Source organism: Crocodylus siamensis, chromosome 9 (genome assembly GCF_052110815.1).
Source record: "Crocodylus siamensis isolate JL-2025a chromosome 9, ASM5211081v1, whole genome shotgun sequence".
Classification (NCBI taxonomy): domain Eukaryota; kingdom Metazoa; phylum Chordata; order Crocodylia; family Crocodylidae; genus Crocodylus; species Crocodylus siamensis.
Window position 1 is genome coordinate 2,641,757 of NC_143403.1, and position 14,823 is coordinate 2,656,579.

The 14,823-nt window shown below is 63.5% G+C and overlaps 1 protein-coding gene across 1 annotated transcript; it reads left to right on the forward strand.

Moving 5' to 3' along the window:
• The first annotated feature begins 906 nt into the window (after positions 1-906).
• On the forward strand, positions 907-7,903 carry LOC149857040 (thyrotropin-releasing hormone receptor-like). The gene is made up of 4 exons (XM_090062767.1): positions 907-1,064; positions 2,701-3,167; positions 3,981-4,380; positions 5,948-7,903. Exons 2-4 carry the CDS (start codon positions 2,791-2,793, stop codon positions 6,356-6,358), a joined length of 1,188 nt encoding a protein of 395 aa, XP_089918893.1. The 5' UTR covers positions 907-1,064; positions 2,701-2,790; the 3' UTR covers positions 6,359-7,903.
• The last annotated feature ends 6,920 nt before the right edge of the window (positions 7,904-14,823 follow it).

Consider the following 14,823-nt stretch of genomic DNA (forward strand, 5'->3'; position numbering starts at 1 on the left):
GCACCTCCAGCGGGAAGGCTGTCACAGCACTGTGAGCCCCAGACTGCCCCTGTCCTGTGGCAGCCCCTAGCAAAGGCCAGGAGCAGCTCAATGAGCTGTGCTACCCCAACTAGCCCAGGGGCTGGAGACCCCCAGCAGCAGCATGCACAGCCCCGCCAGGGCAGCTCTGGGAGGCTTGCGCCCATGCCTCTGCTATCCCTTGGCAGGGAGGCAATGGATGTGGATTGGCAGGGAGGGCGCCCGCAGGTCCCTGCTGTGGAGACCAGGTGGGGATGTGCCCTCCACATCTGGCCATGCCCTCTCTCCACCTGCATTGGCTCCCAGCTGGGCAAGCTGCAGATGCAGCGGGGAAACGCTTGCCCAGGGCACTTCCCCCACCTGGGAGCAACACAGGCCTGGAAGCAGCCGCCTGGGTCTGAGCTCCCTGCCAGCACCACCCACCCAGTCCTGAAGACCTGCTTTGGCTCTCCTCCGCAGCCAGCCGCAAACCGCACGAATGCACCCGCGAGGCCGCGCAGGCAGCCGGAGAGGAAAGCGGGGAGACAGACCCCCGTCTTGCTGCACAGGCAGGGACCCCTCTAGTCCCCGGCTGCAGCGCGGTTTGCTGTGATGCCTTGAGAAAGCCAGTGCCCCGCGGGGGGGGGGGGGGGGGCAGCTTTGCTTCCGAGGCAGGGCCGCTCCTTTCGGGACTGCGAGGCACGGACAGCAAAGCCAGAGCTGGGGGCCCGCGAGCCAGGCGGGGGTGCCCCAGACGCCAGGGCGTCCAACACCGCATGGCCGGAGGGGTGCAGGCTCGAGACACCCGCGGGGGTCCTGGCTGGTGGGCACGAGGTCTCTGCTCCCATAGGTTAGCGAGGAGCGAGGAGCTGTACCAGCTGACGAGGAGTCCCCTTACATCTGCAGCCAGCCGCAGCAGCCGGGCAGAGCGGGCGGGGGGCGGCGGGGAGCCCGGCTGCCGCCCGGCGGGGAAGGGCTGGACGGAGACCAGCTCGGGAGCGCCAGCCGCTCCGCTCCGCCGCGCCCGCCCGCCCGCTTCTGGCCCGCTGCTCGGCCCGGCGCCTCCCGTAAGTTCTGCAGGGAAGTTTCTTCGGCGGGCGTTTCAGCCGCCGGTGGGAGCGGGGCTGGCTTCGCACGGGGGGGCAGCAGGAAGAGAGCGAGGCGCTGGAGCGGGGCCCTCTAGCCGAGGGTCTGCGAGCCGGTGCAGGGGAGCGGAGGAGCCAGGCAAAGCCCCCGATGCTGCCAGCTGCTGTTCCCAGCCCGCTGCCTGGCGCGCGCCGAGACCCCCTTCCCCAGAGCCCGGCTGCGCCCGCCGAGCTGGCCCGGCCATCGCGTCCGTTCCCCTTCCTTCGTGGGGATCAGCTGGACCCCGGGCGCCAGGGCCTGCGCGACGCGTCCCGGGCTGCGGGGATGCGCAGACCTGCTCCGTGGTGCGGCCGGGGGTGGCTGCGAGATGCTGACAGCCGCTGTCGCTTCGGGTCAGGATAAAACCCCAAGCTCTGGCCAGGGACCCCCCCCCCCCCGCAGTGCTGCATTGGGCTCCATCAGCGCTTTCCCTGTCGGAGGGAACGCAGGCAAGGCAGCGGCAAGAGTCTTTGTTCCAGGCAGGCTGGAGCAGGAGGTTTTGAAGGGGGTGCATCTTTTTGCTTGTCCTAGTTGGGTCGCCCCGGAGGCCACCTGTGTGGTTTGGCAGCAAGATTCCCAGCTGCGTGTCTGACGAGCCCTGCGCCCCACGCCTGCATCCCACTGGGAGCTGGGGCGGGGCGCCCCCGGGCCCGGGCACCACTGCAACCCCCACCTCAGGAGCAAACGGCACACGCAAGCCCCCGCGTGTGGGCCTGGGGCCTCTGGCATCCGGGAGCGGCGCGGGGAGAGAGCACTGTGTTCATGCTGGGGGCAGATGGCATTGCCAGCTCTCCCCTCACCAGGGACTCGGGTCACCAGGCAGCTCCAAACGCCTCAGCTGCCGGCTACATCCGTGGCCTTGGGAGGGGGTAACCCTACATCAGCAGGAGGGGCTGGCCTGGGTGCAACGACAAGCATTTCCAGCATGCAGCGCCGTGCCAGCACGGGGTCCCCCACCCAGGGGACACACACATGTGGATGCCCACGACGTGGGTGACTCCATGCCCAGGAGGCATCGCCCCGCCCCCGCCCCCTGTGCAGATGCCTTCAGTATGAGGTCTGATGCTGCAAGGTCTCGCTGTGCTCAGCACCGTGCAGGATCAGGCCAGGCCAGCGGTAGGAGCAGCTGTGGCGGGGACGGGCGGGGAGGGGAGGGGAGCAGATGGACCCCTCAAGTGTCAGCGAGGAAGAGAGGAAGGCAGGGGGAAATGGAGGGGGAAATGGAGCTGGAGAGGGGTGGGCTGTCACCATGGCAATAAGCCTGGGATGAATAGAAACAGAGGACGCCGAGAGCCCCCTGCGGCAGCTCAGCACCGGCAGCCCTGGTGCCCGGCTACTTGCCCCTCGAACTCGCTGCCAGGGCTCGCAGCCGATGGGGAGTTTGCTAAGCCCCACCTCAAGCCAGACGAGATTTGCCCGAGCCCCAACTCTGCCCTGCCCAGGGCTCCTCCTGTGATGCGTCCCCAGGATACCCCCAGCACAGGGCAACAGAGCAGCTTGGGGGGGAGAGAGGAGGCAGCCGCCTGCGGGAGTGCAAACACGGGCAGGCTGGTGGCTGACACAGTCCTTTCCTTGCAGCGCCACTGAGGCCCCCCGGCCGCTGGCCCCGGGGGCGCAGGACCCCCGGCCGCTGCCGAAGCGGCCGCACGCTCCCAGCAGGCCGCGACGATGGAGAACAGCAGCAGGCTTGACAGCCCCACCAACATCTCGCTGGCGGGCGCCGGCACCGGCCTGGCCTTGCTCGAGTACAAAGCCATCTCCGTCTTCCTGGTGCTGCTCATCTGCGGAGCCGGCATCGTGGGCAACGTCATGGTGGTGCTGGTGGTGCTCATCACCCGGGACATGAAGACGCCCACCAACTGCTACCTGGTGAGCCTGGCGGTGGCCGACCTGATGGTGCTGGTGGCTGCCGGGCTGCCCAACGTCTCCGACAGCCTGGCGGGCACCTGGGTGTACGGGCACGCCGGCTGCCTCGGCATCACCTACTTCCAGTATCTGGGCATCAACGTGTCCTCCTGCTCCATCACCGCCTTCACCGTCGAGAGGTAGGAGCGGATGCCAACGGCTCTGTGGCGACCCTTGTAGACCCGGCCAGAGCAGGCGGCTCTACGATGTCCAGGCAGGCAGCTCACTAGACCTCGCCAACCCCGGGCGCTGGGGAGCGGCTGGTCAGCCAGCCAACGCTGGCAGGCTGCAGTCGGGGCAGCTGCAACTGGACCATGCTAGACAAGCTCTTAACACCTCCAGGAAGAGCCATTCAGCCCAGGTCCCAGGACATCAGACACACCCTGACCTACCCAAGGGAAGCGGGGGGCTGGGCTCCTGCCGAAACCCCGCTGCTGGGGACCTGGTTATCCCCCACTCTGGAGGCGTGCATGGTGCGGGGGGGTCACGCACAAACACGCCTGTGCGGAGCTTAGTGCACACGCGCTCCTCCCCATATGAAGCCCTCCTGCTCCCCGCTGTGGGCATTGCCCACCTTATCCGGTGGGTGAATCGGGTGCGAAGGCTGCAGCACCGGCACCGCGGGGGGATCTGGGTGGGGCCGAAGGCCGAGGCTCATGCTGGTGCGAGCACTCTCGAGTCACCAGTCTGGGCTCCCGGGGTGCACAAATGCACGGGGAGAAACCACCCCTTTCCCCAACGATTGAATGAGACGGGCCGAGAGAAGGGGGAGAGAGGCAGTCGGTCAATCGGGGCAGCACAGAGGTGTCCTGGCTGGTGTCCTAAGCACCAGCCCCCCTGCCCCTTCAGGGGGCCCAGGCCTCCACAGACCCCAATGGCTCCGTCATGCCCAGCGAGAGCAGCCGGCAGGACCAGGGCTTTGCCTTGCTCACGGCCCTGCCCTCCCCACCCAGGTACATCGCCATCTGCCACCCGATCCGGGCGCAGACCATGTGCACGGTGGCACGGGCCAAGCGCATCACCGCCCTGGTGTGGGCTGGCACGGCCGTCTACTGCCTGCTCTGGTTCTTCCTGGTCGACATCAACGTGGGGCCGCGCCAGCACCTGGAGTGCGGCTACAAGGTCTCCCGCAACCTCTACCTGCCCATCTACCTGCTGGACTTCGCCCTCTTCTTCGTCACCCCCTTGCTCGTGGCCACCGTGCTCTATGGGCTCATCGGGAGGGTCCTCTTCATCGGCCCCGTCTCCCCGCCGGCCGCCGGCGCCACCCAACGCTGGAAGGACAGGAGTGGGAGGGAGAGGACCAGCGTGGGGGGCAGCCGGGCCGGGGGTGCCCTCTCCTCCCGGAAGCAGGTAAGAAACCCCTCCGCCACCCCATGGGGTCACCGCCTTTTTGCCCCACCCCAGAAATCCGGGGGCCAGGCAGCGGGTGGGCTCCGCTCCACCTACTGGGTGCCTAAATCCACTACGCTCCATCCTAAAAGCAATAGGACTCAAGGTAAGGGGCTCCTCGCTGGCGACTCAGTGCAAGGCTGCGAGGCCGGTGCATGACGTGAGCGGACACGGTCTCAGGCTGGGCACTCAGCACCTACCAGGATGCACAGGAGCTGGCCCACAATGCTCCAAGCCAGAGGCTCGGTGCTGAGCGCACCCTGCCTTCAGTGCCGGGGGGCTCAGCTCCCCTGGCACACAGAGGGGATGTGCCAATTGCATCTGCCCCCAGAAGCCAGCAGTGCCCACGGCCACTGGCTGGGGGGTCAGGAGCTCCCAGACCCCTCCTCAACCCCTCCTCTGTAGCACAGAGGTGGCTACAGAGCCCGGTGCATGGGTGGTCTCGGCTTTTCGATTGCAACGCCGGAGCCAGGCCTGTCCTGGTGGCACCCCGCCCCAGGGGTCTGCAGCCTTGCACAAATCACCCCTGCATGGCAGCAGAGCTCCCCGCCACCCTTCGTGCTGCAGCCACCGCCATCCCCTCCCCTCCGCAGCCATCCTAATGGAGCTGGCGGGGGAGAGCTGGCCTCATTCACTGCCGCAGGCTCATTGTTACCACCGTCAATAGAGGCAATCTCAGCGGGCTGAGCCTGGAGAGTCCTCCCCCGCAGCCCTGTCGGACCACGAGCACACAGCCGCTGTGTCAAAGGCCAGCACCTGGCAGCCTTCGAAGCTGGCGGCTGGGCTCTGCCAGGAGCACCGGGGCACAGCCCTGGCCGGGGGTCTCGGTCGATTATACATGGGGCTATTCCCTGCTGGAAGCTAGGGGATGCAGGGAGGCAAAGCAGGAGCCCTGGATGTGCACGGGTGGGACGTTTGGGCTTACGATCAGCCAAGCCTTGGGGGGCGCGAGGAATGAGAAGCCTACTGGACCCCGCAGGCTTTTTCCCTGCTGGGCCCCCTCACAGCAGCTGGCCTAGGAGGATTTCCTAGGGGTGATGCCCAAGTGGGAACAGCTCTGGGATTGCCCCAGCGCCAACCCCAGACACGTGTGGGGCCAGCGCCCTTCCCACCACCCTGAGCCTTTTGCACCCTTCTCAGGATGCCTGCAGGGCATCCCTTCCCCTGGGTGAGACCCAGATGTGCCACATCTGGGTGCAGCAAGCTGGCAGCACAGCAGCAGGAGACGGTCCCCTCCGGATGCAGTGAGCAGCGAGGGGCTCTGGGATGCAGCTGGGAGAGGCATCACCCTCGTTGCCCAGACAGCACGGCCTCTCTGCACCCCAGGCAGGCAGGGGGGTCCCAGGGAGGGGACCAAGAGGCACGAGGCCAATGCAGCACACTCAGTTTTGAGTCCTTGCAGCCAGAGCTGAGCCAGAGAGGGCATCAGATGCTTTTGCGCAGGATAGGTGGGTCTTTCTGGGGGCTACCCGGGTGGGAGCCCACCTTTCTTGGCTGGCTAGACAAGGCCTCTCCCGGCCCCGTGCAGGTGACCAAGATGCTGGCGGTGGTGGTGGTCCTCTTTGCCCTGCTGTGGATGCCCTACCGGACGCTGGTGCTGGTGAACTCCTTCGTGGCGCGCCCCTACCTGGACCCCTGGTTCCTCCTGTTCTGCCGGGCTTGCGTCTACGCCAACAGCGCCATCAACCCCGTCATCTACAACCTCATGTCCCGCAAGTTTCGGGCCGCCTTCGCCACGCTGTGCAAGTGCGGCCACGAGGAGCCGTCCCGCCACGGCCTGCCCCCTGCCACAGCCAGCTGTAGCGTGGGCAGGGACCCCCAGCCCCTGGGGAGAGGCAGCCCCCGCCGGGCCTTGGTAGAGGGCACCGCGGATGCCCCCCAGCAGCCACCCCTGGGTCAAGGAGACCCGCAGAAAGGGCCGTACTTCAGCGCAGTGTGATGGAGAGCCCCTGCCCTTCTCGTTCAGCTCGCCATCTCCCAGCCTGAGTCTGCAGCTGGGCCGGCTACAGAGCCCTGCCAGCCCGAGGATGCATCCTGCCCAGATCTGCTGGCACCAGGCACCGCTGAATTGGCAGAGGCCGGCCTGGGGAGGGCTCGGATGGCACTGCCTGGGTGGCAGGGCTAGGGCAGAGCTTGTAGGCTGGCCCTACCCTACAACCCCAGGGCATCGTGGTGCCAAGGCTCAGGTTACTGCGGGGGTCAGCACGTGCGTCTCGTCTGAACCCCCGACGGCCGAGTTTGGCACGGGAGGCTCGAAAGCCAGCCCCGTGCTGCACCAGATGGCTCTTGCTCTCCTGGACCAGGCAGGGGTGGGAGAGAGGGGCCAGAAGGGCACAAACTGAGGGGATCCATGCACTGCTCCATCCCCCACCTGGCTCTGCCTTCACCTGGCTCCAGCACGGCCCGGGCAAGAACAGACCCAGAAATAGAAACCATTGTTTGCTTGAGTGCTTGCAAACATCAGCATGAAGATTAAAGGCCACGGCCCCCCCAGGACAGAATCGTACACCGACAGCTGTCAGCTACAGCTGCGTGGTATGCAAGAAAGCAGTGCCCTTCCCCTTCCCCTTCCCCCCCACCAAGGGAGTGCCAGCTTTTCCTTCCCTCTTTAAAAGTCAAATTTCAACCAGGTTTCACGGAGGAAAAAGGATCCCAGTCCTGCCTCTGTGTATAGCTGAGAGTGCTTAGGAAGGAGATGAAGGAGGGGTCACTTGAGAAGGATTTGGGGGGGATCTAAAACCATCTTTTAATTAAAAGAAGGTGCCAGAAGAGTCCAAGCCAGAGTAGCGCAAAGCACCAGGGCGAGGTTGGGAGTTGGCTTCACAGGATATTTTGACATCCTTTCCCACCTCCCTCCATTTTTTGGAGGAAAAAAACAATTTAATTCCCTGCAAATCAGGAAACCCAGGTCAAACGTCTCTTTGCTTTGAGTGCACAGGTGTCCACTTCTCTGGGCACGGCAACAGCGCCCAGGGTCCCCTCCGCAGCCCAAGGCAGCTCTGGGGGTGCGCGGAAGAACAAAACCCATCCTTGTGACCCCAGTGCCAGGCAGAGAAGGAAGCCGATGAACCGGCTGCAATGGAGATGGACTGGAGTAAGATCCGAGAGGCAGGACTGGTTGGTGCCAGCATCGCTGCTGCGCACGTGTCTCTCGGTACCTCCATTTCTCTCCAGCTTGCTGCTCAGCCCCCAGGAGGACAGCCGCAGGGTCTCCCCTTGCTGGCTGCTTGCTCTGTTTGCTCAGGACACGCCTGTCTGAGGAGCAGGGAGATGATGGAGGGGCGATCCATCCTGTGTGGCTGCTTGTCTTCCAGGTGCCTAACTACCCAGGTTTGCAGATGCAAGGCAGCCAGGTGGGGCGTGCATTGGGCAAGCGATACTGGAGCTTGAACACCTGGAGGGGGGAACCGTGGAGGGCAGTTGGCCCCTGGGGTTTCAGCCCTATTCCTGGGAGGCGAGAGGTCCGGCCTCGCGTTGTCATGGACTTGTTACGTTCTGCTGCAATAAACGTTTCATTCAGGCACTCGCTGCACGTCGCCGTGGTGTATTCGGCAGGGACAATCTGGACCAGTGATTTTGCTCAGGTCCTGTGTTGGGCACACGACTGGTGATGACGGGCACTGGGCTTATTTAGTCTGCAGAAGAGAAGACCGAGGGGGGATCCGATAGCAGCCTTGCGGGGGGGTTGCAACGAGGAAGGAGCTGGACTGGTCTCAGTGGGGGCAGGCGGCAGAACAAGGAGCAATGGGCTCAAGCTGCAGCAAGGGAAATTGAGGTTGGATATTAGGAAAAACTCGCTCCCTAGGAGGGTGGTGAGGCACTGGAACAAGTGACCCAGAGCAATCACCATCCGTGGAGGTTTTGAAGACCCGGGTAGACAAATCCTTGGCTGGGATTATGTAGTTGGGGCTGGTCCTGCTTTGAGCAGGGGTTGGACTAGATGTGACCTCCCTTCCAACCCTCATGTTTAACCCTGCAGCATCCAGGCACGGACAGCTTCTTGCTCTAGTGCCGCAGAGAAAGGGGCTGGTCCAGGCTGTTTCTCCCAGGCGGAGGAAATGCCTGAGACCCAGAGGTTTCTGCAGAAGCCCCCATCCAGGAGCCAGGGGTGGGGTCTCTCTTCATAGAAGAGCCAGCCCTTCATTTTAGGTGGACTCCAAGAAAGCCCTAGCTGCAAGAGGCCGCGTGCTCAGCGAGCATCAGGCCTGGCTTGTGCAGCAAGAGCCCCCAGGGCCCAGCAGCACGGACGCATGCTGCACGCAGCAGAGGATAGGGAGGGGCATCTGCCCCATACTCACATCAGCCACCGCAGGGTGCGGGGAGCTCTCCCTGGGTGGGTTATCCCATAACTACATGCTAGAGAGGGTCCCTTGCCCTGCTCCAACAGGCTCGTTGCAGATGCAGGAGCTTATCTTAGCAGGCCCAAGCGCTGGTTTTAGCCTGGCTGGTCTTACGTCTCCAGGAATCGTAGCCCCGTGGCATCAGACCCGTCCTGTCGCGCAACAGGGTGAGAGCGCTCCTGGTTTACGGGAGCAGCGGGTGGGACACTCCCACGCCAGCCTCCCCAGTCCGCCGGATTCACCCCCTAGCAAAAAAACCTATTCCCCCACCCCTTGGTTTGCCTTTTCCCCATCACTGCAACCCCCCAGACACGGTGCGCAAAGCCAGAGGTCTTTGCAGCCGCGCAGGAGACCCTGCAAGCCTAGCCACGAGAGAGCACGAGAAGCACGGCACGGCCATGGGCACGCGGCTCTCCCCACTGCCCGAGCAGCTCCCAGCTCAGCAAACCTGGCGGGCGAGCCCGACTCTCACGATGTGAGTCCTAGGATTGTCTAGCAAAGAGCAGGGCCCCAATACCAAACCCCTGCACCGGCCCCAGAGGTCAAACTCATCTCCACCCAGATGCCTGGTCTGCTCCGAGCTTCCCGACAGCAGCGAGCGCACAAATCACAGCCTCTTCCTCCCAGACCACACGGGCACGAGGAGAATCTCCCTTACTTTTCTGCCACGCGGGGCCTAGGACACACAGCAGAGCACTGCTGCCCTCCAGCAGGGAGCAGCAGTAGACTATAGCCAGGCCTTCACACCCTACATTAGGGAGGATGAGGGCGAGATGGACCTGGCACCCGGAGAGGCTGGCAAGCAAAGCTGTGGCCCTGGTCCCCTATGCCGGGGGGGGGCTGGAACAAGCATCAGGCTCCCTCCAAGCCCTGCTTGTAGCAATTCAGCTCCATGGAGGATGCCCAGGGTTTTGAGGGGTCCCAGCAGCGGTGGGCTCTCAAGGGGGATAAATCAGCACCCCAGGGGGCCTGGCTGGAGATTCAGAGCCCCTTTTCCCCAGCCACGGTCCTTCCTGTTCGACACCGACCCGGGAGCGCAGGGTGCCCGTTCCCTCTGCAGCTCAGAGACCAGCCTGGAGCCCTCGTCTCCAGTGCAGTTCACCCCCCAGGACCTCCTGTCCCTGCCGCTCAGCCTCTGCCTGCCTCCACTCTCCCCTAATTAGGTCCCTAATTAGCTGTAGCCCTGCTGGCTGCCAGGAGGGCCCAGCTGATGACTCCAACACCTTCGTTAAGCTGCTCCATTAGCAGAGCTGCAAGTCGTGGCACTGAATGTTTGTCAGGCCAGGAGCTGCCTACGTAGCAGGGGTTGGCTCTGGCCTAACGTGGGAGGCTGCAGGAAATGCCAAGCCCAGTCTCTGGGATAGGGAAGGTGGCCAAAGCCACCCTCTGGGAGAGAGGGAATGCCCCTGGTCTCCTACAGGACATCAGCCCATTTTACAGAAGGGGAAACTGAGGCTTAAGGAGGCGGAGTGACTTGCCCAGGTCGCATGGAGCACTGCCCCAGAGAAGAAGGGGCTCCACGATGCTCGGCCTTCCCAAGGAGACGGTGGGAGCCAAGGCACCTTCGCCTCCTCACTCGTCGCCAGGGTCAGGTGGAAGCGTGGGCAAGCCTGAGAGAGGAGCCGTGCTGCTCTCGCCAACGCACAGCTGAGGTTTCGCAGGGATCCAGGAGAGCCCAGAGCGGCCAGCTCCACAGCTTTATTTAATTAACGCAATCAGAGCAGAGTAGGCTGGCCTCATTTCCAGACTTGAGAGGGAGCGCTAACGGGCCATGCCCATACACGTCTGGAAGCCACGTACCTTCCCCCGGACACACTGGCCCTGCAACAAGGCTGCGCCCTCCCTGCATGTCTCCTGCCTGCAAGGCTGCAAACTGGCCTGGCCAAGAGTTTCCATCGCTGTGCAGCACAGTGCCCGGCCTTGGACCAACACCCGTGCCTGGTCTATATTGAGCAGATTCTTTTTGGTGTTGGGTGGTGGAACCGGAGTGTGCTCCATCCACTCCATGCATTGACCTGGTATTCAGTGCTTCCAGGACCGGTGCAAAAAAACAGAAAAAAAGGCCTGCTCCTGGACGTCTCCACCAGCGACCCAGTTCAAACGCCCCCATTCTAGGGTCACTTCCCTCGAGCGCCAGGCTTTAGGTTTGTTTAGACCCGTAGACGAACACTCCCGGAGACTGGATCAGTGCAGTCACTTGGCAGCCAGCCCCATAACCTGGTGGCTTGCCAGGCCCCTTGGATGAGCTTTCAGAAACCCCCATGAGCACGTGCATCTGAGCAGGGATCGCTGCCCCAGGGTGAGCAGGGCCAGCTGGAGTGCTATTCCCTGGGCTCAAGTGGGGCCGGCTCCTGCCTGCTATCCTGCACACTCAGGCCTGGCCTGTACCCACCTCAGCAGCACACGGGGAAGCCCCGGGGAGCCTGCCCCATCCCCTATCATCCTTGGCCTGCCTTGTAGTCTCCCTCCCACCCCAGCCACTGGATTCAGCAGCATTTGGGGGTCAACGGACAGCCCCCCAACCACTGCCGGGCACAGATCTCTGGTCCAGCCCAGGCTTTTAGCTTCCCCAACTCCTCTAGGATGCAGAGGATTTCTTGCCTGGCAGGCAGCTTCCCATGGGACCCTGCACAGCCGCTCCGTCTCATCCCCCCACAATCCCACCCCGCTGCATATCTGCTCGTGCGAGGAGCCTGCCCTGCAGCCCCACACGGTCTGGCCATGCCCACGGCTGCTAATTGCATAGCAACAGCCTGGCTTGTGGTGCTTCGAGAGCGGGCGATGCACTTGCTTCCAATCAAGCCGTGGCAGTTCAGTCAAGGGCTTCAAGTGCTCTCCAGAGCCTGATTCACACGCTGGAAAGCAGACAGCACCATGAAACTGGATAGCCCTGCCCTCTCCCCTGTGCTCTGTGCCCAGGGATGTGCCCAGGTTCATGTGAGAAATCAGTGGCGGGGCCAAGCTCGGCTGAAGGCATCTGTCACAGGAGGATCCTTCAGCAGCGAGAGAGAGGTGGGGAGATGCTTGAAGCAGGGGAGGAGGATCTGCAGCCTGTGGGATATTGGGAAGGAAGCAGATGGCTCTTAGGGACAGAGACCACCCTGGATGTGATGTTACTCCTGCCTGGGACCACCACGGGCTCTCCCTACCCAGCCCGGGAAGCCGCGTGGCTCCAGGACCTGCCTGCGTCGAGGCTCCTGGCACAACCGGGTTGCTCCGGGAGATGCTGCCAGTTCTGGGAATTTCCTGGCACCCGCTAGAAGGTGCAATTAGCTGAGCCGCAATTATCACGGAGCATGGGGAAGGCGCAGCATCCAGCAGCACTACTCCCCAGCCCAGCCCCCATCTGCTTGGGGAACCAGGCAGGATCTCACCCCCCCACCTCCTGCTGCCGGTCTCCAGCCCCAGCCACAGCAAGCAGGCGATTTGGAGAGATGCTCAATGCAACTTGCGGCAGGAAGGGATCTGCCCAGCCTGGACGCCACGCTAAGGAGATCCCCCTAGACCTGGAGACCCCCACACTTTGGGGCCTGACTCCAGAGTTTTGCAAATGCAGGCCCCGGCCTCAGCCTAGAGCCTGGTCAACCTCCCCCGGGCGCTGGCCAAGCTGGTCATCTGGCGGTCCAGGCAAGAGGCTCTGGCCGGGAAGGCTCCCGGTGCCCTCGGGGCGTTTTTCCTCCGTGTCCTTTGCGCGCGTCTCCGGGGGGAGCACCGCTGGGCGCTGTCTGGGGTCTCTGCTCGGTGCCCCTGGGGAGCGCTCGTTTTGACCCTATGACCCGCACGGCACACCCCGTGTTCTCTTTTGTTGTCCCCCATAATTTATTGGTGTTTTTAAGGCGCTGGTCACCCTACCCAGCGGCGGCCCCGTGGCGGTTTTAGGCTTTTTTACACTTTTAAGCTTCCAGCTTTTAGCCTTTTAGAAAACGGCCAGGAAGACGTCGAGTGCCGGACGCCGACGAGCTGCCCTTGTCCAGACTGTTCTTAGTTGATGTCGTCTGGTGCTGGTCGTCCCTCGCCGCAGCAACACGCTGACTGACGACGACGACCAGCGGGACCCTCCCCTCCGGGGGTGGTTTTAACATCAGTTCCCCCCCCGCGCCCCACCGGGGGTGCGGGGTGCACGTTCACCACCGGCCGCCATCCGCAGGCGACCCATGGAGACTACACCGCGACATTGTGAGGACCCAGCCCAGCCCCCCGGGGCTAGGGGACACACCTGGGAGCCCTCCCACCCCGTGCAGGGCTCCCCACCTCCTTCCTCCCACGGCAGAGGACCGAGTGGGAAGCACTGGAAGCCGTGGGCAGCAATTAACATCACGGAGACCGGGCTTAAGCTGATGTGACAGCCCGTGGAGAGCCGCGGCGCACGCTAATCACTGCTGGTGTGAGCGGCCTGCTACCGAGGTGTGGTGGGGAGGGGACCCCACGTGCGTCCCTAGCCGGGTGAGCTGCAAGGAGACAGGCCCTGGGCCAGCATGGAGGTCACACCCCACCCACGCTCCTCCCCAACACCCGGGCACGGTGCAGTGTAGCCCACATCCCCCCACGGCTGAGCCCCCTTTGCCCCCGGTGCATCCAGGCTGGTAGTCATAGCCCCAGCTCAGACCTGCTGCTAATCTCCAGACTGAGGAAGGGGAAGCAAGCAGGATCTGGGGGGGCTGGGCTGGAGAGCAGAGGCCCCGATCGCTCTGGACCCCCCCGTACTTCAGGGCATCCTGCCACCTCCTGTGACATCCCTCACCCACAGCTCCCCCCGGTAGCTGCATCTTCCATCAGGGAGCATCCGTCTGGCGGCTGAGCGGGTGCACAGCCAGGAAGAGCAGGCTGAGGGAGGGGTAGAGGGACACGACCAAGCTGCTGGCCCCCGTTGCAAACTCTGATCACTGCCGTTGGCCTTGGGACCTTCCCAGACCCTGCTCCTACTCCCCTTGATACCGGGGGAAAGGGGAAACCTCGCACTGTTCTCCTGGGATCTTCACATTGGAGCATGCCAAAGTGAGGGCAGAGGATCTGGGGGTACCCAGCACTTGCCAGGCAGGTAGGGAGGTGCAACCAGCCAGCAACCTGCTCTGCATCGCACCACCCTGTGCCGAAGCCCGGTTGCATCACGGCAGCCCTTGGAAGACCCTTCCCAAAACAGCCCAGCTTGGGCGATGGCTGGGCAGGCAGCTGACAGGCAGGCGTGCGAGCTGGGAGCAGCGTCGGCACCTCCGCTGACAGCTGGCTTCACACGGCCCCAGGCCAACCTGGGAAACACTGCTGCCGGAGCTGGGGGGCAGGCTACTGCCACGGCCCACGAGAGACCGAAGCCACCGTGAACAGGCAGGTGCCCACGGGACACTCGGCCCTCCAACCTGGGAACTGCAGCACAGGGGCCAAGATCTGTGGGGAAGATGTCGGAGGGAGACCCAGGCGGGGTCAAAGTGCCTTTTGGACACTGTGACCCCGAAATGGAGACTATTCAGGGGTGTTTTGCTGAATTGCAACCCCCAATCCGAAGCATTTAGTTCAAACTGGAATAAAATGCTTGCTTGCGGGGAGGGTATTAGCTGCTTTCCTTTTTTGAATGGAAAGTTTTGAACGGAAAAAGAAAAACGTCCTTTGGAAGCAGAGGCCAGATAGTTGAGGAAGCACCAGCAAGACCCTCCCCCCCCTCCCCCCCCATTTTCCAGCCAAAAGTTAGCCACTAACCCTAAATTCAGGTTTTAGTCATAGGGGAGAAGCAGAGGGGAAATGAGTCCCTTTCCCAGCAAAACTATTCATGCAACACAACGCCCATCTCTGGTCAGGGCACAGCGCCCCTGCTCCAGCCAGCCCTCCCTGGAGCTCACATGTGTGCTCCCAGGGCTGCCCGGGCATGGCTTTCCAGGGCAGCTGGCAGGACCTAAGGGACTAAAATCAGTCCCACATCTTGCTCCACTTGCACCCTGGGCTCCACCCTTCTACAGCTCACACCCACACGGAGCAAAGCAGCGCACGCTCGGCTGTTCGGTGTCACTTGGTGGCTGGCGGCCAATGCCCCCTGCAGCCTGCCCGTCAGGGCCCGTCTGGCCCAGCTGCCGCC